The 24,661-nt window shown below is 42.9% G+C and overlaps 3 protein-coding genes across 3 annotated transcripts; 2 read left to right on the top strand and 1 right to left on the bottom strand.

The window, feature by feature from the left end:
* Window positions 1-85: 85 nt before the first annotated feature.
* Window positions 86-24,364, bottom strand: LOC106649659 (syntaxin-6). Its single transcript, XM_014367188.2, has 6 exons — window positions 23,843-24,364; window positions 15,436-15,668; window positions 10,534-10,628; window positions 10,341-10,400; window positions 2,522-2,820; window positions 86-2,435 (listed from the first exon to the last, which is right to left on the bottom strand). The coding sequence occupies exons 1-6, from the start codon at window positions 23,875-23,877 to the stop codon at window positions 2,156-2,158; spliced, it is 1,002 nt and encodes a 333-aa protein (XP_014222674.1). The 5' UTR covers window positions 23,878-24,364; the 3' UTR covers window positions 86-2,155.
* LOC106649657 (neurexin-4) lies at window positions 3,828-10,330 on the top strand. The gene has a single exon (XM_014367185.2). It carries the CDS (start codon window positions 4,894-4,896, stop codon window positions 8,734-8,736), a length of 3,843 nt encoding a protein of 1,280 aa, XP_014222671.1. The 5' UTR covers window positions 3,828-4,893; the 3' UTR covers window positions 8,737-10,330.
* LOC106649658 (cytochrome P450 306a1) lies at window positions 17,053-19,618 on the top strand. The gene is made up of 5 exons (XM_014367187.2): window positions 17,053-17,372; window positions 17,439-18,246; window positions 18,310-18,805; window positions 18,881-19,055; window positions 19,130-19,618. The coding sequence occupies exons 2-5, from the start codon at window positions 17,570-17,572 to the stop codon at window positions 19,336-19,338; spliced, it is 1,557 nt and encodes a 518-aa protein (XP_014222673.1). The 5' UTR covers window positions 17,053-17,372; window positions 17,439-17,569; the 3' UTR covers window positions 19,339-19,618.
* Window positions 24,365-24,661: the final 297 nt, after the last annotated feature.

Genomic DNA, 24,661 nt, shown 5'->3' with positions numbered 1-24,661 from the left:
AAATTTCATTTTTATACTTACGCTGTGACTAATTGTCTAGAACACTATGATAATGAAGAAAAAATTAAAGCAAAAATCACGTGCATAATTTGTAAAACTAGTTCCATGTAGTTTTATTAATCAATACAGTAAATCTACATATCGAGTCAACAAGGTGTATTTATAAATTACATCTCTTCCTTTTACCTTTGCCTAAAGTATATGCATTAGTAACAGTCACCAATGTACATTGCTGAGATACAAAATCACTAAACACACTTTTGAATGCTAATTTAATAGTTTTTTAATGTGTATAATGAGTGTGTGTTTGTGAGTGAGTGTATTATTCTTATTTAATTTTAACAAAAAATTCAGAAAAAATAATTCATTATCAAACATACATACTAACGTACTTTGGCCCTTAAATGTACTTTTGGACAAATGGTCATCGTTCCTGAACAATTGAAATCAAGTACAAACGAAGTCTTTGTTAAGAACGAGAGTGACTTATTTAAGTAGATTCCAAGTTATTCGTGTTCATAGACGGATTGAATTGACTAGAATTGCTAAAAAAATAGTACTTATATTATTTAAGAATTACAAAAATGAACATTTTTACAGTAACTAATGCACTAAAAATATCTTCGGTTACAAGTATACGCGAAGTAATAACTTAAGTAAATGCTGAGTATAAGTTTTGAAAATTTATCCGGAAAAATCGAGAGCAAATAAGACATGGATGCGTTGCGGTTCTCTCTGGCTCTACATTTTTTGACAATTTACTGCCCGCATTATCCTCCGCACGCTTACAAGTACCGCGTAAATATTTTCATAATAACGATCAGTTCGATTACATATTCCGTAAAAATAGATAAAACTTCACAGTAAAATACGCTTGGACTCTGGTGATTTATTTAAGTACACGCTATTAGTAATTTAATGTTACTATAGTAATATAGATTGAGTTTATTGATTTTTTCCCTTGTCTATCGCATCATCGTATTTGATTTTCTGAGATGAAAATAATTTGTTTACTTTGTGTTAATATTTATTATTATTATTTACGTAATAATTGTAAGTGTTCAACACGAGTAAATCGTGCAAACTTTTATAATCACTGCTGCACTCGTTGCTGCTCCCTACCTTCCTTATTTTCTTACTATAATGTATTCGTTTTTTTATGACGTTTGGCATACAATGGACAATTTTTTGGCATGGACACGTTTTTTGTTTTTCCTCATATATATATTTTTCGTATATATATTTTCCCTAAGAAATATACTTTAATCTTAGTATTGATTTACTTTTTATACGCTGCTATTACATCGCTACAACGATCATAACTATTTTTATACTGGATTAACAGTTACGTAGGCGTTTTTATTTTATTTTCTTCTTTTCTCATCTTTGATTCGCAGAAAAGAAAAAAAAAGAGTGAGACAAAAAGAAAGAATCTCTTTTAGGTTTCATTGGATAATCCATAAAAAGTGCGTATTTACTTCAAAAATACATCAACTAATATATATCACCTCTGTGAATGTCCCGTTCGTTATGTCGATTGAAATTTATAATAATTATAATACGCGTATCATATATAGAAATTCGTAATCAGCAATTAACTTATAAACTAATGGACCGAACGCGAAGCACAAATAAACTATATTGCTCCGTTCAATTTTTGTGGTTTTGGTTGTTGTTGTTGTTGTTGTTGTTATGATTTCGTAATTAGAGCTTTTTAAAAATTACTTCACTAAATTCTACCTATGGTAGAGTTACGAGCTAGCTTCAATATAATATTTGAAAAATAAGTCGAAAAAAAGACAAGCTCCTTCAAACGATAGACGGATCTTCATCGCGATAATCGAAAAAAGTCAACAAAATAACGGAAACAAATACAACAATTTACGATCTATCGACTAGAAAACTTATAATAGATGAAAAAATCGTTATAGTAATTTATGAACACATGTATACGCTATATTAATAATGTATAATAAGACTATTCGGTAAATCGTCGCTGCGCTCTATTACACACACATACAATACATCTACATTATCTATATAACGATGAAAATCAATAATCGCTAATAATAATAGATAATTAATTAATCGCCCATTCGCGAAAGCTCATAATGTGTAATACGGTCTATTAATTGCATTAATAGTAGCTATCTAATTAATTTCTATTGCATATGTAAAAACAATTGGTTATGGTGGACGCTATCGAGCAGGGATTCGGAATCTGCCGATTGTAATCGTTGTCGAGCTGCTGCTGCTTGCCGCCGAAGTTGCGCCGATGATGGGGCGGCGTCATGTTGGCCTGCGTCGGGGCCGGCGCGTACTTGTTCTTGTAGTTGCCGTTGCTCAGCTGAAAGACCCGCGCCATCTTGGACATGGTCGTGTCGTACTTGGAGTCCGTGATGATTTCCATCTCGTTGCCGAGATCGTCCAGCATCCTGTAAAGAAATACAATAAAAATAAAAAAAAAAATAGCATAATAATAGATCGCGAAAGTACTCCTGCTGCACAGAGGTACACTCACACTTGTCGCTCGTCCAGATCCTGCGACCCGATCTGCCTCGAGACGGTCTTGAGTATGCCCGTATTGTCGCTCTGCGAGTGCGTGAGCTTCTTCGGCGCGGCCAGCGTCATGCCGGGCAGCCGATAATTCGGATTGCACATGGCGTCCTGCAGACACATCCGGTGCGGGCTGCTCATGTCGTCCTCGCCGGGCTCCGCCGTCTGGAGCTTGCTGTACTTGGCCTGGGCGTGATTGTGACCCTGGGGCGGCGCCTTGATCGGCGTCACCCTACTCGCCGTGTCGTTGTCGTTCGTCGTGCTCTAGAAGAAAAACAAAATAACAATAAAATACTAAGCTGTATCGACTTTTTGGTTTGTCGCCAATAAACCGGATCAAGGCGAACAGACATTGGCGCCGGGCTCTGATTAATACGTTATGTATCGTCCACCCTTGAAAGGTCCCAGGAAATATTCGAATTCCGTAAACGCGTGTGAAAAGTCGCGAATCAAGCATTATATAATATACAGCGAGTATTATGCGGCATTATATTGTACATAATGCGTGAGAAAGGGGAGTCTTTCGCCGTGCGTGCGCGAGAATCGCAACGTCATACACAAATCAAAGCACAAAATTCACGTTCCCCCCTCGTATAATGATTGCGATCGGCGGCACAAATGTGCACTCGTATAAGCCGCAAAAGAGCAAAGAATCGTGTCTCGCGTCGACGTCGTTGTCACTGCTGCAGGTATATATATCTCTATACATATTGGAACATAATCCCCTGCCTATACCGTTGCCAAGCCGAGGGCAAATAAAACGTACGGCCGCTACTAGCGCAGCATCGCATCGCGCGTCGATATTATGTGTGTGTGTGCAGTAACTCTCATCCCCTTACTTTCAGTATCTATATACGTACGGTATATACCTATGTCTACAGCAGCCGGCTTTGTGTCGATTTACTATGTACTGCGCCGCACAGCATCCCCGGCACGTATATACGATAAGTATCATCTTCGCCGCGCCGCCGGACGCCGTTTAGCTACTTTCACCCCTCGGCCGCCGGCGTCTGCAGCGAAAAATGCACACGCCGAACAATGCCAATTTCTCAGGTATCCCACGATCCCCTGACACACGGGTTATTTTTTAAAGGGAGCGCGTATTTGTATACATTTATTTACAGCAGCGGCATCCGCCACTTGGCAATAATAACACATACTGTACTGTACTACACACCTTCTCACGTTAATGGTATAGCGTAATAGATGTCGCTACTGCTCCGCCATTCAAACCGCCGCTCCTGTGCAGTGCACGCGCTACATTTTGCACGGCATCCTATCCGATACCTTTACTACTCACACACAGTCCGTGGCCGGAGCAGCAGCAGCGCGTCCACTACTCGCAGTCGTTCGCAGAGTAGGAGCGAGAGAGAGAGAGAGAGAGAGAGTTAAAAAAAATTCTCTCTTCGCTATACATACTATATACGCAAACTATAGATGTAACGCGCGCGCGGCCGCTCAATTGAGGCAACGCTGGTAATATACCTTGCTGTGTGTGCGATGTGACTGGCTTTAGGTGTGGCACCGTTTTATATACGCGGAGCGCGAAGTGAAGAAGTTTATATTATACACCGGACCAGCAAAATTGCGAGAAGAATAACGCGTGGCGTGGCCACCACACATCACCGCAGAAACTGGCACGCACCAATTTTTCGACGCCGCGTTTATAAATATACAAAGAAAGAAAAAAGAAAAGTGTCTATCTTCGGGAGTGAGTGCTGTGTATCTCTCGCTCTTGCGTAAAATAATATACACGAGAGCCAAAAAAAAAAACGTTACCTCCACACGCGCGTGTGCTAGACGCGCTCGTGAGCTGTGTATGTGATAGAAAAAAGGGGCCATTGCTCGCGGAGCAGATTTTATTGATCAATCGCCTTTACTACGTATATAACGCGCGGCTGGCTGCTACGACTACCATAACCTGCTGCTCCGATAAGTGCAGATAGTTATGATAGGCAATAGTAGTAGTAGTTGTGTGCATTCTGCGAGGCATTAGTCATGGGAGACGTCGCCCCTTCTGCTGCTGCTACTGTCACTGCCGATGCTGCTACTGTTACGCTTGTTTACGCACGATTTTGTCACTGAGATCACTCCAAGACAGTGAAGAAACACAACAGATTTTGACGAGGTCGACCAAGTGTTGTAGTTTAGGCGAGAGCCCAGCGTGACAAAAAACGATGCTCCACGCTAATTCCGTGTGACGCTCTCTTCGTGTGTGTGCGCGTGTTATAATACGGTGTAGTGTGCCCGTGCAGAATTTTTCTCTAAAATTAGCGGCTGCTGCTGCTGTTCTGGAAAATCGTCGTCTCTCAAAAGTCAGTGCAGCGCGACTACGAGATGGCTTCGTTGACGGGTGCATCGCTGATGCTACTTGCATCGGGCCTGCTTTTTTTGGCCACGACCTGTCGGGCTTACGACTACGATTACTGCGGCTATCCGTTGCTCGAGAAGGCCATACTCAAAGCCACGACTTCCGATACGGAGCGAGGAGCCAATAATGCGCGACTCTACGGGCCCAACGTTTGGATGTCGCAAGTGTCCGATTTCGGACAATATCTCACCATTGATCTCAGACAAGTGATGAATATTACTTCCATTGCGACTCAAGGCAGAGCGCATTACAATCAGTTCGTCCAGGAGTACAGTATTAGCTACGGTACCAATGGCCTTGACTACTCTGATTACAAGGATGTAGATGGAAATGTCAAAATGTTCAAGGGAAACAGAGATGGGGATACTGTAAAAATAAACAAGTTTGAAGTGCCTATTATTGCTCAGTGGATCAGGATCAATCCTACTCGCTGGACTGACAGGATTGCCATGAGAGTTGAGCTTTACGGATGCGAATATGATTCTCGCGTCCTCTCTTTCAATGGTACATCCTTGGTAAAATGGGACCTGCTCAGAACTCCTCTGGAAACAGAGAGACATTCTTTGAGATTTCGTTTCAAGACCAACAATGCAGATGGAGTTCTTATGTACTCCAGAGGCTCTCAAGGTGATTTCTTTGCCTTGCAACTTCGTGATAATAGAATGCTACTGAATATTGATCTTGGCTCTGGTGTCAAGACAAGTTTGTCAGTTGGCAGTTTGTTGGATGATAATATGTGGCATGATGTTGTGTTCTCCAGGAATCGCAAAGACATTGCTTTCTCTGTCGACAGAGTCTTAATCAATGGTCGTGTCCAAGGTGAATTCCAGAGGCTTGATTTAAATAGAGCATTTTATATCGGTGGAGTTCCCAACAAACAAGAAGGTTTAGTGGTCAATCAGAATTTCACTGGATGTATTGAAAATTTGTTTTTCAACAGAACAAACATGATCAGAGAACTTCAAGAGCTAGAACTCAATGGTGAAAACTGGCGCTATCAAACAATTCACACTACCTACAGTTGCCCCGAACCACCAATTATTCCTGTCACTTTTCTCACATCGGCATCTTATGCTAAACTCAAAGGCTACGAAGGTATGACATCCTTGAATATTTCTCTGTCCTTCAGGACATACGTAGACCAGGGAATCATCATGTACCACAAGTTCTTCTCTGCTGGACACGTCAAATTGTTCCTGGAGGAAGGAAAGTTGAAAGTTGAAATTTCCAAAAGCAACACCGAGCAGTACGGAATAGGACAGGGAGCCAAAAAGGCCATTCTCGACAACTTCGACGAGATGTTCAACGACGGAAAGTGGCACGAAGTCATTCTCACGCTTGCCAAAAACAGCCTCGTGCTCAACGTTGACGGGCGGCCAATGAAAACAACGCGTCAGATGGAGATCATCACCGGCGCTCACTACTACATCGGTGGCAAGAAAGACAGCAACGAGCGCGGCTTCATCGGCTGCATGCGAGTCATTCAGATCGACGGCAATTACAAGCTGCCGACCGACTGGAAGGACGACGAGTACTGCTGCAAGTCGTCGATCGTGTTCGACGCCTGCCAGATGGTCGATCGCTGCAATCCCAATCCGTGCAAGCATCTGGGCGTGTGCTCGCAGAACAGCGACGAATTCTTCTGCGACTGCTCCAACACCGGCTACTCGGGCGCCGTCTGCCACACCTCGCTGAATCCGCTGTCGTGCGAGGATCATCGCAAGGGGCCCAACTCGAGCAATCAGAAGACCGAGATCAAGATCGACGTGGACGGCAGCGGTCCTCTCAAGCCTTTCCCCGTGACCTGCGAGTTCTTCGCCGACGGCCGGGTGACGACGATCTTGCGCCACAGCAACGAGCACTCGACGCCCGTCGACGGCTTCGAGGAGCCCGGCAGCTTCGTCCAGGACATACACTACGACGCCGACCTCGATCAGATCGAGGCGTTCATCAACAGGTCGCACGTCTGCCGGCAGCGCATCAGCTACTCCTGCAAGCACTCGCGGCTCTTCAACACCCCCGTGGTCCAAAGCGAGAACTTCCAGCCCAACTCCTGGTGGGTGAGTCGTAGCAATCAGAAGATGGACTACTGGGGCGGTGCTCTGCCGGGCTCGCGCAAGTGCGAGTGCGGCATTCTGGGCAACTGCGCCCGACCGGAGAAGTGGTGCAACTGCGACAGCGACCTCGAGGGCTGGTTCGAGGACGCCGGCGACATCACCGAGAAGGATCATCTGCCCGTCAAGCAGCTGAGATTCGGCGACACCGGCACGGCCCTCGACGAGAAGGAGGGCATGTACACGCTCGGGCCGCTGGTCTGCGAGGGCGACGACTTCTCCACCAACGTGGTGACCTTCCGCATCGCCGACGCCACGGTCAATCTGCAGCCCTTCGACATGGGCCACAGCGGTGACATCTACTTCGAGTTCAAGACGACCCAGGACAACGCCGTGATCATTCACAGTCGCGGCCCTACCGACTACATCAAGATCTCCATCATCAGCGGCAATCAGATACACTTCCAGTACCGATCGGGCGGCAGCCCGGTGACGGTGAGCGTGCAGACCTCGGCTAAGCTCGCCGACGACAACTGGCACAGCGTCTCCGTGGAGAGGAATCGCAAGGAGGCCCGAATCGTCATCGACGGCGCCTTCAAGAACGAGGTGCGCGAGCCACCGGGCCCGGTGCGCGGGCTGCACCTCACCTCCGACCTGGTCGTGGGCGCCACCACCGAGTACAGGGACGGCTACGTGGGCTGCATCAGGTCCCTGCTGCTGAACGGCAAGCTGCAGGATCTACGAGGCGCTGCCAGGCGAGGACTGTACGGCGTGAGCGAGGGCTGCGTGGGTCGCTGCGAGAGCAATCCCTGCCTCAACAACGGCACCTGCCACGAGCGCTACGACGGCTACTGGTGCGACTGCAGGTGGACGGCCTTCAAGGGACCCATCTGCGCCGACGAGATCGGTGTAAATCTCCGACAAAACTCCATGATCAAGTACGACTTCTCGGGCAGTTGGCGCTCGACCATCACCGAGAAGATACGAGTCGGCTTCACCACCACCAATCCCAGAGGCTTCCTGCTTGGCCTGTCGTCCAACATCTCCGGCGAGTACATGACTATCATGGTGTCGAACAGCGGATACTTGAGGGTCGTCTTCGACTTCGGCTTCGAGAGGCAAGAAGTCATCTATCCTGGCAAGCACTTTGGTCTCGGCCAGTACCACGATGTGAGAATCAGTCGTAAGAATTCCGGCTCGACATTGGTGATGCAGGTCGACAATTACGAGCCCAAGGAATTCCACTTCAACATCAAGGCGTCGGCCGACGCCCAATTCAACAACATCCAATACATGTACATCGGCAAGAACGAGTCGATGACCGAGGGTTTCACGGGCTGCGTGTCGAGGGTCGAGTTCGACGACATCTACCCGCTCAAGCTGCTCTTCCAGGAGAACGGCCCGGGCAACGTTAAATCGCTGGGCGGCCAACTGACCGAGGACTTCTGCGGCGTAGAACCGATCACCCATCCGCCGGGCATGATGGAGACGAGGCCACCACCGGATCTCGACGAGGACAAAGTGCGCGCCGCCTACAACGAGACCGACACCGCCATACTCGGCAGCGTGCTGGCCATCATTCTGCTGATGCTGGTGATCATGGCCGTGCTGATCGGTCGCTACATGTCGCGTCACAAGGGAGAGTACCTGACGCAGGAGGACAAGGGCGCGGAGATCGCCCTGGACCCGGACTCGGCGGTCGTCAACTCGGCGACCGGGCATCAAGTGCAAAAGCGAAAGGAGTGGTTCATTTGATTTTAGGACGAGGGCAATGCCAATTTTACCAATGCGCTCGCGTTAGATTTCTTTTTATAAATGATTTATTTACCTTCCGCCTGTTTATAGAGAAGCCTATTTTTATCTAATATTGTTTATCTGCGCAGTTAAATGCCCAAAAAAAGGAGACAAGGAGAGCTTTCGAGCGGTATTATAACTAATGAATCTCAAACGTAAAAAACATAAAAAAACGTAGTCTTCTCGTTAGATCGTAATCAAGAGTTAGATAATGTTTTTTTGTTTGTTTTTTAACTATAGAAATGTATTATTTTTATTTGTATACATGTAATGTATAATTTTTATTAATTACGCGAAACTTAGAAAAATATTGTTTTCTCGATTGTGTATGTCAATAGCGAATGGATTTGCGAAGATCTTCGGGATCAAGTCTCTCGACGAAAGTCTCTCGTTGCCTGTTTGCTGTATAAATATGATATAGATATATTTTTTACTCTGCGACTGCAGTTTTACGTCAAAACGAAAAAAAAAACAATTCCGTCCTTTGATAAGACTTTATTTTACATCTGAATGATTAGATGATTGTTTCTCGAGTACTGAGAAAATCGACGTTATTCGTTTATTTTATTTTTTTTATTCAATGTAATGTATGATTTTTTTTTAATAAAAAATGAATTTATTTATAAGAAAAAAATAAACACAACCAAATTATTCACGTGCAAAATGTGATCGATTATTATCATTATTTTGCTTTTTTAACGTAGCACTTTATTATGCGTGTTACGCTAATACGAGAGTGACGAATTATGAGGTCTTCTCTCTCTACTGCACCGAGTTTATAATTCGGTCAATTTGCTCAGTACGAGAGTACATCCGCTTTTTTTCTCATCTGAGAGTTTCAGATTGTAATGAAAGTGAACTTTTGCTTTTTACTGCATTAATTTTGCACACTTTTCGTATATACCGTCAAGCGAGGCAATAAAAGCTTTCGAGCACAACATTCACACACACACACACACACATACACACTGTACACGTTGTTTGAAACGCGACAGAAAAAAAAATCATTCGTTCACGTGCATACCCAATTAAACGCATGAAGTAGTCGACTTTTTACTGTATTATATTTTTCAATAACGAGAGTATGTATAACGGTGGCTATATTACGCAAATATACATGCTAACGAACCAATTGATTTTCGATGGAATATTTTTATATACTCGACTAAAATTATTTCTAATGCTTTTTACATATGTAGTTGATAAAAGTAAACGCGAACCTGTACTAAACCGATAAAGATTAAGGAATTTTTGATACTAACTCTTAAGGTAATTGATAACGAAGTATTAACCCGAGCAATATATTGTTCGCAAAACAAATTATAATATTATATAAATAATGCATAATGTGAAACGTAGTACTGCACGTCGCTCAATCAACTGAAAAGCGACACACCCACCCAATATACACCTTCATATAAAATATAAAATAATATGTTAATAGATCTTTTTCACGCGTTTGCAAGTACCAAAGTTGATTATAAATACGACGACAATGTTATTTGGTCTTTGTAATAACGTTTATAATAATGTTATATGCTACGAAAAATGACAGCGACACGTACCTGTCTGACGGATGGGTCGCGATCTCTGTCCCTGTTTATGTTCATTCTGTCCTTCATGATCTGGAAAAAGAAGAGAGCAATTTTGTACTATATTGTGTAATGTCAAAGGACACGAAACGACGTAATAAATTTGCTATACTATTTTTAAAATAAAAACAAAACATTTGTCGTTATCGTTATTTGTTCGACTTACCTTGAGCTCTTTGCGCGTGTGGTCGATGAACATGCGACGGACGGCTAATTCCTTGTGGTCAGTTTTGAATTTGCTCGGATTCTTCTCGACGATACGTAATTATCGAAGAGAAATGTTAAGGAAACGACGAGGAATTGATAAAGTAAATTGTGCAATGAATAATTTTTCGTTCAGACAACGCTCTATTGTCTGTCTGTCAGTCTCTTTCTCTGGTTTTCTTTTATTTATTTGTGACTTTTTAAAAAGTAAAAACAAAAATAAAAAAGCTCGGTAAATTGATCCCTGTATAATATATTATATACTTTATTAAAAGTTATACATCTCTGCATTGCTCTGCAAATGAAGATTTAATAGTAGCTTTATACTTTCGTTATGATAGTTACTGTATTGTACTCACATATGTTCAAATTGTGTAAATTTTCAGTGGTGCATTTAATTTACTGAGAGTATTATTTTACTCGTTTCAAAACTTGTTTAAAAAATTCGAGAATTTTTTTGGAATCATGATTCATAGCGACGAAATCTTTCAACAAAATGAAGTGGTTTTAAAATTCTTGAAAATTACTAATATGTCTCACATCCCCTGTTTATAAAAACATTATAGGCCACCTTCATGTGGCCATTACAAAAAAAATACGTACAATTAATTGGAAGATCGTTCATTATTCTATGCCTAGTTGTTGCATGCATTTCAAGTGTAAGTAGGAATATTCAAATGGAATATTAACTAATTTTTTAATGAAAATATGTATTCCTAGGGCTTTAAAATTCGAATGGTACTCAAAGAGAACGATTTAATTAGTTTTGCTGTGATCGATAACATCTTTCAATTTGTTGTTTTTACGGCGTTGTTATCTTGTTACATTTTCATAATTTTCAACGATGCTATGGTACATGAATTATATTATAAAAATTATATAATTTTGGACCAATAACACGGGATGCTTCATATTTTTTAAATTATCAAGGTTATGGCAACAACAACAAGATTATTTCAAGGCAATGATGCTGTCGGCCAAAAAAAAATAATAAAAATACTCAATAGAGCAGTAGCTATACAGTGAAATCTCTCTATAGTGGACACCCATAAAACCTGGAAAACTGTCCGCTATTGGGAAGTGTCCGCTATTGGGAAGAATACGAAGCGGGGAAATATGAAAAAAGAAGAACATTTTTTACTATATTTTTTTTTCATCCCCGACGGGAAAAAAATTGTTCGAGAAAGAGTAAACGTAGATATTAAAACTATCAAATTAAATTGTAAAATGTAATAAAATGTCAAAAAATGTAAAGTCACTAACGATTTCGGACAATCAATCCATTAAAAATGCAGCAATACGCAATTTTCTCGCATGTTATTGTTAAAAATGTTGTTTTTGAAATAGGTAATAATTTTTTTTTTTTTTTTGAAGATGAAAGCGAATCAAGCCCAATTATTTTTCAGTATCGGCTATACCATTTTTTGCAAATTGGTCTATAGCTCCAGTAGTTATTCAAATTTTACTCTTACCAGATGATAAACCATTATCAACGATTCTGCCCTTAAAACTCGCATACTTCTTCGATGAAGATAAATATTTTACCTTTATTTTTGCATTTCAGATCATTATTGTATGTATTTGTTTCTTGATATTTGCACTTTTGAATTATCTTCAATGCTTACTAGTAGAACTCATTATTGGAGAGATTCAATGCTTGATGTATGCTAAGTCTTAGTAAATTGCACCATTAATTTATAAGTATATCTCAATTTATACTCTAGATACTACTTGAAACAAAATGGACGTCGAGTACGAGCATCGGAATTGGGTACTTAATTGTACTGCAAGCAATTTCATTTATAGAAAAATCAGAGCAATAAGTCGTCAACATCAAAACTGTATCAAGTTCGTTATTTTTTAAATTAAAATATTTCTAAAAGCAGTATTTTTTAATATCTTTTCTCTTGAAATTCGTAATATGTATTTTAGGCTTTTCAAACAATTTTATTATATGTCAAGTTCCATTAATTTCATTATAGTGTTTGGAATTTCTATTAACCCGTCTGATACCAAGAGACCCTATTTTTGACTTATTTTTCCACGCGTTATTTTTTCATGAAAACGTAGTCAAATTAATGTAGAAATACGATATTTTATGGGATTTTTATCGCTCTTTTCAAATCTGGCGTCAGATTTACGATATATGCAACCGTTTTAAAAATACATTTGTTTAAACAAAAAAAAACGTGGTTTTTGAACATTTTTTCTCAAAATGATCGTTTTTTTCACCACGATTACGCATTCGGATCGGCTTGAAACTCTGGATCTGGTGGCATACAGGCCTAAACTAAAAGTTAGCGGCGTTGGTTCATCCAGATTCAAGATGGCAGCCACCAAAACAGCTGATTGTAGCCGAAAATGTAAAAGAAAGCTTTGGTATTTTTTTATTCGGTAAGAATGGACTCTACGAAAAAATTTTATAAGACAAAAAGTGTTTAGAATTGATAAAAGAATACGTATAAATTTTTTTAGAATTTTTCGGATGATTTTGAAAATTTTTGGATATGGATATTTTATAAAAATTTTCAAAATCATCCGAAAAATTCTGAAAAAATTTACACGCGTTCTTTGATCAATTCTAAGCACTTTTTGTTCTATAACATTTTTTCGTACAGTCTATTTTTATCCAGTAAAAAAATATGCACTACAGGACGCTACTGTACAAGTTATAATGCTTTGGCGTTTTTTTACTCAGTAAGAATGGACTGTACGAAAAAATGTTATAGAACAAAAAGTGCTTAGAATTGATCAAAGAACGCGTGTAAATTTTTTCAGAATTTTTCGGATGATTTTGAAAATTTTTATAAAATATCCATATCCAAAAATTTTCAAAATCATCCGAAAAATTCTAAAAAAATTTATACGTATTCTTTTATCAATTCTAAACACTTTTTGTCTTATAAAATTTTTTCGTAGAGTCCATTCTTACCGAATAAAAAAATACCAAAGCTTTCTTTTACATTTTCGGCTACAATCAGCTGTTTTGGTGGCTGCCATCTTGAATCTGGATGAACCAACGCCGCTAACTTTTAGTTTAGGCCTGTATGCCACCAGATCCAGAGTTTCAAGCCGATCCGAATGCGTAATCGTGGTGAAAAAAACGATCATTTTGAGAAAAAATGTTCAAAAACCACGTTTTTTTTTGTTTAAACAAATGTATTTTTAAAACGGTTGCATATATCGTAAATCTGACGCCAGATTTGAAAAGAGCGATAAAAATCCCATAAAATATTGTATTTCTACATTAATTTGACTACGTTTTCATGAAAAAATAACGCGTGGAAAAATAAGTCAAAAATAGGGTCTCTTGGTATCAGACGGGTTAACATCGTTTTACTTGGTACTTGGGTAAATACTTATTATAACATACTCGAAAAAAACGCGATTATCTAAAAAAACTCGAGTACTCAAAAAAAAAGAGAGTACCCGAAAAAACTCTCTACTTGACTCCTCGAGTTCGAGTAGAGAATTAAGAACGTTTTAATAACGGAATTAAGAATTTTGTAATTAATTTAGTTTGCAATGTTATGGGATTAAAATAAAGCAACAGCTGGGAAAATTTTAATGGCATTTATGGCACATATTATCATAAATATTGCCATATGTGTTCCAAGTCAATTATTAAGTGATTCTACTAGAGATTTTTTTTATGAAAGGTAAATGAGATTTGAAAGTTTTAATTCTTACATTAATTATGGAAGTTAATATTTATAAAAGTTAAAAATTTTATTCAGTTATTGTATCAAATGGTACAATTATCCACCGAAAGTTAGATTGTTTTTATTATTAATAATGACAAGATCAATGAAAGACTTCGTTATAACGTGTGGGCCACTAACCCCTTTGCATATTGAAACCTGCAGTTTGGTAAACTGAATTATTGTCCCTTCAATAATTTCAAGGCTAAATGTAATCAAAATATTTCATTCCACAGATCATCAAAGGATCGGTGTCGTATATTGGAGCTTTCAGATCCGTGTTTGTTGCTTTAAAATGAACCATCCTTTATAATTATTGTAGACGAGTTTTTTCCTCATAAAAATAAACTTATGTAACAAAATTTTTTAGTTGTTGACCATATTATATTGTTATGTCTTTACAAATTGAGCTCGTCATTGTATTGAATGCCAAAGCAATTGACACCTGAGTATTTTCGCACTTTTTTTTTATGGTAGCTTTTTAATATTAAAAAAGCTGCTTTGTTTATAGCAGGCATTCCACATTTTAAAATGAAAAACAGGTTAATTTTTCAGTCAATTTAAGTGTGAGATTTCAAGGTGATAAATAATTGTCAGCCCATCTCCGCTAAGTGATGATGGCTTTTGGATTAATAATAACAACCGAAGCTAATGGTTTTCGATTGGAGACAGTCGGTCTCTGCAGCGAGACAACGGAGTACACTGCAGCACATTTATAACTGTTGGAACCTTTTCTTTAAAATCTCCTCTCTTACAATAGAAAAGAGAAACAATTGCCGTATCCAATTGTATCACCACCAACCCTGCGTCTCCTCCTCCTACAAAAAAAAAAAAGAAAACAAAATAACTTGGCTCGACCCCGTTTCGCCTGTACAGTATAGGCTTACACCCCTCCGCAGCGAAAAGAATATAAACGTATAGCAAACGCGACACAGAAAAAAAAGTATCCACGCCGTGCCGGCTTTCGTTTATTGCGCGCGGGGCGAAATAAAATAAACGAACGATATTATCAAAGAAAACAGGGTCACGCGCGTTTTGCATTATACAGTATACACACAAGCTGCTGCTGCTGCAAGCTCGAGCAGAGAAAGAGAAGAAAAGCTCGAAAAGTTCGAAACAATAACAATGAATTATTCCTCGAGATTGTAGATAAAAAAGGATATAGATCGTATCCTCGAGGTCCTCGAGGTCCCAGTCGATCGATCTCAGGGCGTTCTTGATCTCCGTGTTGGTCCACTCGAGCTCCTCCTGGGCGTTGATGATCATCGGCAGGCCCGTGTTGACCAGGGTCGGCGTGGCGGGCACGCTGAGATTGCCGCAGCGCGACACCACCTGCTTGAGCTCGTCCAGCCGCGTGAACAGGTCGCGCGTCTTGGTCAGCGCCTTGGACACCTCGCTGCAAGCACAGAACACAAAAGCACACGATATAAACGTTTGAAGAATGGTGAGATAAGACGAGAATTATTTATCGTCTCTGGTCCCAAGGGTGAAGAGAGAAAGAGAGGCGTATTATAAACGTGGAAAACATGCAACAGATTCTCGGTCGAGATTAGGATACATTATAGGTGTCGCGCTTACACTGTCAGTCGCGACGTCGCGGGTATATGTACATATATAAACTATATACAAATGCGCATACGTTGGAATAGCATTATCGATGAAAAATAAAGTCGAGCGAAAGATCTGGGCTAAAGGCTAAGAGAGATGCATAATGCAGATCTGTTCGGAAAGCACAGCGATTGGCGCCTATAATAAAATACGAAAAAGCACGCGTACGTAATACGTTACAATTTTACGCTATCTCTCTGGACTATTATTTTTTATTTCGCGAGGTATTAAAAATCGTCAAAGAACAAGAGCAAGTATAAGAAATTGGGCGATCGAGAAAGAGGTCGAAGCAAGATGGAAAGCAGCGTATTAGTACGTGTCTATCCGCGCGGTCGCCTGCAGGGATGTACAATAATATACTCGCTGATTCGGTGAAATTGTAGAAACATTGAGAGAGACAGATGAAGGAAGAAAAAAAAAGTAAAAGGATTTACTTGAAAAGGCGAAAAAAAAAGATAGGAAGAAAGAAGCATGTCGAGATTACGTCAGGACGTTAAAGGAACGAAGTTTAATCTAAATTTAGTCTCGTAATATCTTCTCGCTCGAGCTCGAGAGAGAAATCGTGCGGTCTTCCTTCTACATTACATATATACAGACGACGAAACGAGTTTTACACACGGCGCCTCGCGCGCATGAATCTCTAATAAGACGATCCATACGTACGTCGCTCGCTTTATGCACGAGTGTGTGTGCGTGCACGTAAAAGCGTGCATGAGACACCGGTTATATCCGAAACGCCTCGTATAGCACCTTAAATGCAGTATCAACGCCGCCGAGAGAGACAACTCCGGTATTACATATATATATTGAGTCAAAGCCGGTCTCGGTCAGTGCTGCTGCTGCTGCTGCTGCTGTTGCCGCTGGTTAGTCAGCACTTTGCTGCTCCGGACATAGTGTACTACTACTAAACGTGCTGCACGTATGCATACGATATAAAAATATCATGATCCGATATAAAACGAAATGAAATAAAAAAAAATATGCCGTGCCTTGAATTTTATTCGAAAATCGTTTTTACTTGTATAGAGTTTTGTACCGTGTGAGAGACGGCGCTGTGTCGCGATGCGCGCGCGTGCATACGAGTGACTGTTTATTTCATTATTGGTGCTATATAGTACAGAGAGAGAGAGAGAGAGAGATCTGAGAACGAAATTTAGCGAAGCGCGCGAGGAGTCTCGTGAGAGTAAGCGAATTATTAAATCGAGACGTCAAATACCGTGTGCTGCTGTTGCTGCTGTTGTTGTGTATTGTGTACCACTACTACTGCTGCTGCTACGTGCCCGACTCAAGAGCAGCCGAGATTATTACTTGCTCTGTCTCTGACACGAATGTACGTATTATTATATTATATCCGATGTATACAACGCGTCTATTTACCCTTTGAGTTTTGGTTTACACGAGGCGCAGAGAGCGCGCGAGGAACGTTATATTACGTAGTTTATACGATCCGAGTGTGCGACGAGCAGTTCGATTATAATACCCGACGAGCTCCGTGAGTGTTTGCAAACGTTGAGATAATTATTTAACGTTAATTTAACTTGCCTCGATTTTGTTTCAGAATACGCGATAAGAAACAGCGGCCGATCGTCAACGCGACGATCTCGATATATACTGATTACATACCGATCGATGCATCGCAAGACATTCGCAGGCGCGCGATAAAACAACGATCGATAATACATCGGCAAAATGTTCCTGACCTTCCTCATCGGAGCGGCCATCGTGATGGTCTTGCTCTACTACCTCTACGGCGAGCCAACGCACAGACGTCCACCACCGGGTCCTCGGGGACTGCCGATCGTCGGCAATCTGCTGCAGATCGATCCCGGAGCGCCCCACCTGAGCCTGGCCCAAATCGCCTGGAAGCACGGGCCGGTCTGCTCGCTGCGCATGGGCAGCGTCTACACGGTCCTGGTGACGGATCCGCGCCTCGTCCGTGAGATATTCGCGCGCGACGTCTTCAGCGGTCGCGCGCCCCTCTACCTCACCCACGGCATCATGAAAGGCTACGGCCTCATAGCCGCCGAGGGCGAATTGTGGAAGGAGCAGCGCAAATTCAGCGCCCAGTGCCTCAAGAACTTCGGCATGAGGAAGTCGGAGGGGCTGCGACGCGACAAGATGGAGGGCAAGATCGCGTTGTTCATCGACGAGGCCCTTAAGCAGATGTACGTCAAGTCCGCTTACGAGCCCGAGTTCGATCCGTTCGACGTGCTGCATCACTGCATCGGCAATCTCATGAATCTCATCGTCTTCGGCAAGGTCTACGCCGAGGACGACGAGGACTGGATATTCCTGCAGAAGGCCCAGGAGGAGGGCGTCAAGCTGATCGGCGTCGCGGGACCCCTGAATTTCTTGCCGTTTTTGAGGTAATCGTTCGAGCGCCTTTTCATCTCGCCAACGACAGATCGAATCTTTGTCGTTTTTCGCAGACACGTCCCACCTTTTGACAAGCCCATGCGCACGATCCTCGAGGGCCAGGCCAAGACGCACGAGATCTATCGGGCGATCGTGGCCAAGTATCGCGAGGACGCCAAGAAGGAGGCCACGACGCAGAACGCGCTGGAGCGCGCCATGCAAGCGGACAGCTTCCTCGGCAACTTCTGCGCCCAGCAGAACAGCCTCGAGGCGATGGGCCGGCCCGCGGGCTCGTTCACCGACACCCAGATGATGTATCTGCTCGCCGACATGTTCGGCGCCGGCGTCGACACGACCCTCGCCACTCTGCGCTGGTTCCTCCTGTTCATGGCGGCGAATCCGCTCGAGCAGCAGCAGATACAGGAGCACCTGGACAACGTGGAGACGGCCAGTGCCGAGAGAGTCGAGCTGAGGGATCGGGACCAGCTCATCAGGCTCGAGGCCGCGATCATGGAGACGCAGCGCATGAGGAGCGTCGTGCCCACGGGTATACCCCACGGTACCTTGAGGGTCGGTCGTTTTCCGTATGGATATAATTGTGAAAATAAATCGCGTTGATTATATGTAATATCGTTTCTGATGTAGGACACGAAAATCGGCGATTACCACGTGCCAAAGGGCAGCATGATCATGCCGCTGCAGTGGGCGATACACATGAACCCCGAGTACTGGCCGGAGCCCGAGAAATTCAAGCCCGAGCGATTCATCGCCCCCGACGGAAGCTTGGCCAAGCCCGACGCCTTCCTGCCCTTCCAAGCGGGTACTGATATTTATTTTTTTTCATTCTTTTGGCGGTATATTAAAATTATTTTTTTCATCAATCCCCCCACGCAGGCAAACGAATGTGCGTCGGTGACGAGCTGGCCCGCATGATACTGTTCCTGTTCGCCGGCAACATACTGAAGAGGTACACGCTGAAGCCGCCGAGCGGGGGCAGCATCGATCTGGAGGGCGAGTGCGGCATAACGCTGCTGCCGAAGAGTCAGAAAATCCTGTTCGAGAGACGTGGCAAATTGGATCTCGATAAGAGCCTGAGCGAGTGAAAAAAAAAGCTCCGTGCAGCTTGCGATCTCGCGTAATTACGGGCGCGCGAACGACGACGGCGACGACGAATCCCGCGCGCGCTCGATTTTTATCATTAATTTTTATATCTTGTATTATATACTTATAGATGTAATACATACAGATTTTTATATGTGTATCGTTCTCCTGTAAATATTATATAAGCGTCGATATGTAAATTGTAAAGCATCGAAGAAAAAAAAATATTACGCTAAGATTGACGTACGAATAAATAGTTTCGTATATATACCTATACGTGAATTAATACGAGTGAATCGTTATTTATCATTTTTTTCATCTTTTTACTCTCGTTAGGCAAGGCGATTTTATCGGAATCATAAAAATGCGAAAGACTCGCTCGCTGTGATATTAAAAGGCGAGCTTTGAATTTTCTATATCGCACCTCGCTCATTTAATGAGGAATCTTAATTGGGGCAGTTACCTGACTCGCGCCCACGCACATATACCGTGGATAAGGTGTGCCATGTTATACGTAAGTCTATCGCTTTTCGACTATTATGTGCCGCTATAAAGGTATACGTATAAAAGCTCGCGTGACTCGGCCGATAAGCCAGAGGACTGTTGCGCGGCGCGTCAATTGGCAACGCGCGCGACCTTACCGTATACTACATATAAAAGCTCTCGAAGATATTTTAACAAATTTGCAATTAAAGCAGTGTAGCAGCTCTATCGTCTTTATCGAGTACATCGCGAGAGGCTTGATTAATACACTCACGTGTATTGGACAGTTTATTACGTAGCACCGACGACGACGAGGGCGCGATAATAACAATAATAATAAAACGAGAGCCCGACGCGCTCCACGAGCTCTCTCGAGCCGTGTACCGTGAGTTATTAAGGAGTAACACGCGACGACGACGACGGTGTACATACTACTACTAGTAGCAGCTAGCATGGCCCTGCCCCCCTGCAGCTGCCGGGAAAGCTCTCGTGCTCGCAGCGTAAAGCACGTCTTCGGCAAGCGCGTGTTCTATCGCTAGCTTCTTCTGCTTCTGCTCGAGCTTTTGCAGATCTAGCGGCGGACCGACGCCAGCGACGAGCTAACGAGTTCAATGTCACATCGGGCGCTACGTTGATCCGCGTATATACGTACACAAATACGAACTCAAGAGAGAGAGAGAGAAAGACGGTAATAATGTGTGCTATAAGGTGTCCGAGCGAGCGAGCGAGTGTGTGTGTGTTTGTGTGTATACTATGCTATATAGACAAGCTCAGGTAGTTACCGAGTGTGTATAAGGGACTACGATGAGTATCGACCGTTTTAAAAGCTCGCAAGCTCTCGTTCAATCGTTCTCTCTCTCTCTCTCTCTCTCGCTCGCTACCTCCCACTCTACGACCCGTCTGTCTGTCGCGCGACGAGTTAATGAGAAATTTAGCTATCTGGGCGAGAAAAACAATTATTGCCCTATTCCTGAAAATTGAAAATTTATCGAATGAAGCCGGGGAATGTATCGGCTCGACTGCGCACGGAGCGAGTGAGCTCGCGCGAGCTATTTTTTCTTGCAAAGTTGTTGCGTACACGAGTAACGAATCGATCGCGAGTATGAGCCTCGTAAGTTTTTATTAGGGAGGTAAGGATGTTACTGCGTGCGAAATCCTCCTAATCGCGTGACACGATCGTGCGCGGCTCGTATAAAAACATATATACAAGACACATAAGCTCGGGGGGTCAATGTGTCATAGCCTTAGACCTACATCGATTCGTTCTACAATTACATTTGTCGCAAGCGACGATAAGAAGAGAACTATATGACCACAAGTTGTATTTTTATTTTGTATTTATAGTATCTACATAAAAGCTCGTATAGACATAATTTAATCGTGTGACGATCATGGACAATTTGCTGCTGCTGCACATCTCGTCTCTTCCTTACGTAACGCAAAAAAAATACATGTATATTTATATCGCAAGCTCGGAGCCGATACCTATAACGCGCAGTGAGTGGAGTTCAATTGGATTTCTTGTACACTTATAAAGCTGAAAATATTTTCACCGCCTAGTATAATAGCCTTAGGCAAATTATTTATCGTGCGCCGCGAGCACAGGGGCTTATTATAGTATTATATACAGTGTTGCGCGCGGGACTGGTGTACATATAGTTGTGCTGTGTGTACATTATCGCGTGTACTATATAAAATTTTATATCTATCCCCGGCGCTCGCGAGAGAGAGAAAGACAAAGAGAGAATTCAGGAAGTCGCGCGGGGTGCAGTCCATAAAGTTCATATCCGCAGGCGGTTTACGCGATACACACGAGCTTGCGCACGATCAAATATCGGTTCGGAAGTTTTTTGATTCTTTTATTTTTTTTATACTTTTTTTGTAATCGCGTTGTACGCGGGATGCGTCGAAACGATTTTTCGAGCTAAAGCCCCATCATGAGAGTTGGAATAAATGCGTTTACATTGCAACGGGAAATAGAATACATGCGTAGCGGGTAACGCGAGAAAGAGAAATCGTTCCGACTCGAATTTCTGCGAGTGAAAATGATTAAAAATCGAGCGAAAAGTAATACGAGACTCTCTCGACTTCGTCGAGTTTCGCACGTACATTTTCATTATTAAAAAGCATAAATCACAAAAGATACGGTTTCACCTGCGGCGCGTACACGTACGTCGTCGTCGCAGCTCCGCCCGAGGATGGCTATCGAGGGATTGGCCGCCAATGAACTACTATATTATTCTATGTATGCAGTGGAGAGTACTTAATTACTATGCATAGACAGCGGCAGCCGCCGTCGCCACCGCCACAGTGCAATTGGAAAATTGGAAAAAGAAGCTAGAGAGAATAATAATAATAAAAAAAAAAAAAGGCCACGACGAGAGATGGAAGATAAAAAGTTTGTATGCAGATATCGTACATATGAAAAAAATGGATCGATCGGAATGTCATCTACTCTGCATCCCTCGAGCAATATCCTCCTCTCCCTCTCTCTCCCCAGCTGCAGTTACGGAAAATAGGATGATGGTCGCGATCGCTGCGTTCAAAAGCCCCAGATATTCACGAGACTGTAAATTTTCCCTCAAATATTTCCCAAGAAATTATCCATCGAGAGATCGTAATAGCGCGTGTACACAATGTCAACTCGTTATTGTCTCGAAGGCGCAATCTCGCCGTTGCCGCCGTCGTAGCCGCAGTCGCGGTGCGGGCCGACAAATTACACTTGGCCGAGTATCAACGGAGCTTTTTGTCCTCGCGTACATATAACGCGTGCCGCTACTACTACACGAGCATATTATATACGCGACGATGAACGTCTCGCTCTCAGATATCCGCGCGGCTTATATGTATATGAATGGACTCGTTAGTCTGCGAAGCTCCTCGAGTTACGCACGCGATATGTAACGACGCGCGTTATGGCTTTATGAATGAGCTTTTGTGCGTATCGTATTATCTATATATTGTATACGCTTGTTTGCGCATCAATAGGTCAATGGTGCGTATACAACGACCATAATCGTTAAAAATAATTCATTTTTCAATGCCTCGATAAAACTTTTGCGGCTCGCAATAGCTGCTTACGCATACGAGTCGATCTTATCGCTTCTGTATGCGTGACACAACGATTATCTTTCGCACGACTATTCAGCCGCAACGCTATTCGTGCATTTTATTTATTTATTTACAAGAGGCATTCGATTTTTGTAGCAAATATTTGTTTTCCATGCGTATGCTTGTTGCAAGTGTGTGTGTGTGTGTATACAAACACTCGAATCAGCTGACACGTACGCACTCTTCGTCGTTGAACAAACAGCGGCACAAGAGCCCCAGATGCTGCGCATACGGAAATATCTCGAAAAATGTGTAAAAAAATTTTTAAATAAAATAGTAAAAAAAAAAAAAGAAAAAAAGAAATAATCGACCGAGTTGTAGAGGGAATCAGGTAGTGGGTTAAAGCGGGAGTATATTTCGTATGCATGGCGCATCCCCTATACACTGACTGCGTGAGTCTGGAGTATAGTTATACAATTGTCGCACTAAACTCGAAATGAAAAGGGGGCTGCTGCTGCTGCTGTTGCCGCTGCATATAGAACAGTAGCTACAATTCGTACGAAAAAGGAAGAGAAAAAAGTACATCGATCGCCGCGAGTCTTGAGGGTGAGAGAGAGAGAAAGTTGTAGGATAACTTTCTGCTGCCGTTTCGAAAACAAACACTTGTACATCTCTTATGCACGCCCTGTGGGCTCCTCTCAATTTTTTTTTTCGCTCCCCCTTTAAAGGGCCATCGACGTACGCACGATTAGCCCTCGCTTTGGCGCACGCGTCTCTTTCTCTCTCTCTCTCTCTCTCTCTCTTGCCGTACAGTGCTGTGTATATAATATATTCACAGGAGAGGCACACAGAGAACACAGCAAGTGCAGCTACGTTATACGGACACGCACAGGGACACGCATATATACACACGTAGAGTCAGGCACATCTATGGATACAAGGATGTATAGACGAGGAAAACGAAACACTTACTCCTTGACAACAAAGTAGGGGTCCTCGAGCGTCATGATGATCCTTTGTGTTACGTTGTTATGTGTATAGGCAAGCGCCCAACTGTGCTTCTCTCTATCTCACCACAAACTCACTCTCTCTCTCTCTCTCTATTTTACACTGTATAAACTTGCGAGGGTATAAGAGTGCTCGAGCGCGCCCACGGTTACTCTCGATTTTTACAAAATTTTTAAACATCCGGAAGATTTGCTCATTATTACTATTTTTTTTTCCTCTCGGATTCGTCGCTTATCAACAACTCGTTATCTCGAACGACTCGACGTATGTACACCGAGCACTCGATTCGCCAGTGTCAAAAAGCACTCACTCGACACACAGGCAGTTTTACAATACACATACGCTGGCGATCTTTTCAATATTGCGATAACAAGCTCGCGGAGAGAAAATGCAGTTACGTGTAGCAGCCGTCACCGAGAGGGCCGCTCGTTGCGGACTACTGCTTTTGATAGCGCGCGCGTGCTCCCGACGGCCTCCTCTCTCAGGCTCTCGCTCCCTCTGCTGCTGCTGCTGCTGCTGTTAGCTGCTACTGATGTGTTGCTCGTATAGGGCTTCTGTGCAGCTTGCGCACGATCAAAAGCAGCATACAGCCGAGAGACTCCTCGCGCGCTTGCGTCAACTTTCGCGGATTTTCGCGCGCGTCGGCGACGAGATGCTCAGCAGCAGCAGCAGCAGCAGCAACGTGGTGTGTGCTTGCAGCAGCGGTGGTGGTGGTGGTGGTGGTGGTGTAGGGGCTGTGCGCGAGGGCGGCTATCCAGATTATTGATTTTCTTCTGGCCTGCG

Source organism: Trichogramma pretiosum, unplaced genomic scaffold (assembly GCF_000599845.2).
Source record: "Trichogramma pretiosum strain Unisexual culture from Peru unplaced genomic scaffold, Tpre_2.0 scaffold37, whole genome shotgun sequence".
NCBI classification, from domain to species: domain Eukaryota; kingdom Metazoa; phylum Arthropoda; class Insecta; order Hymenoptera; family Trichogrammatidae; genus Trichogramma; species Trichogramma pretiosum.
Note: the sequence above shows the minus strand (reverse complement) of the source record. Positions and strands in the feature narration are given on the sequence as shown.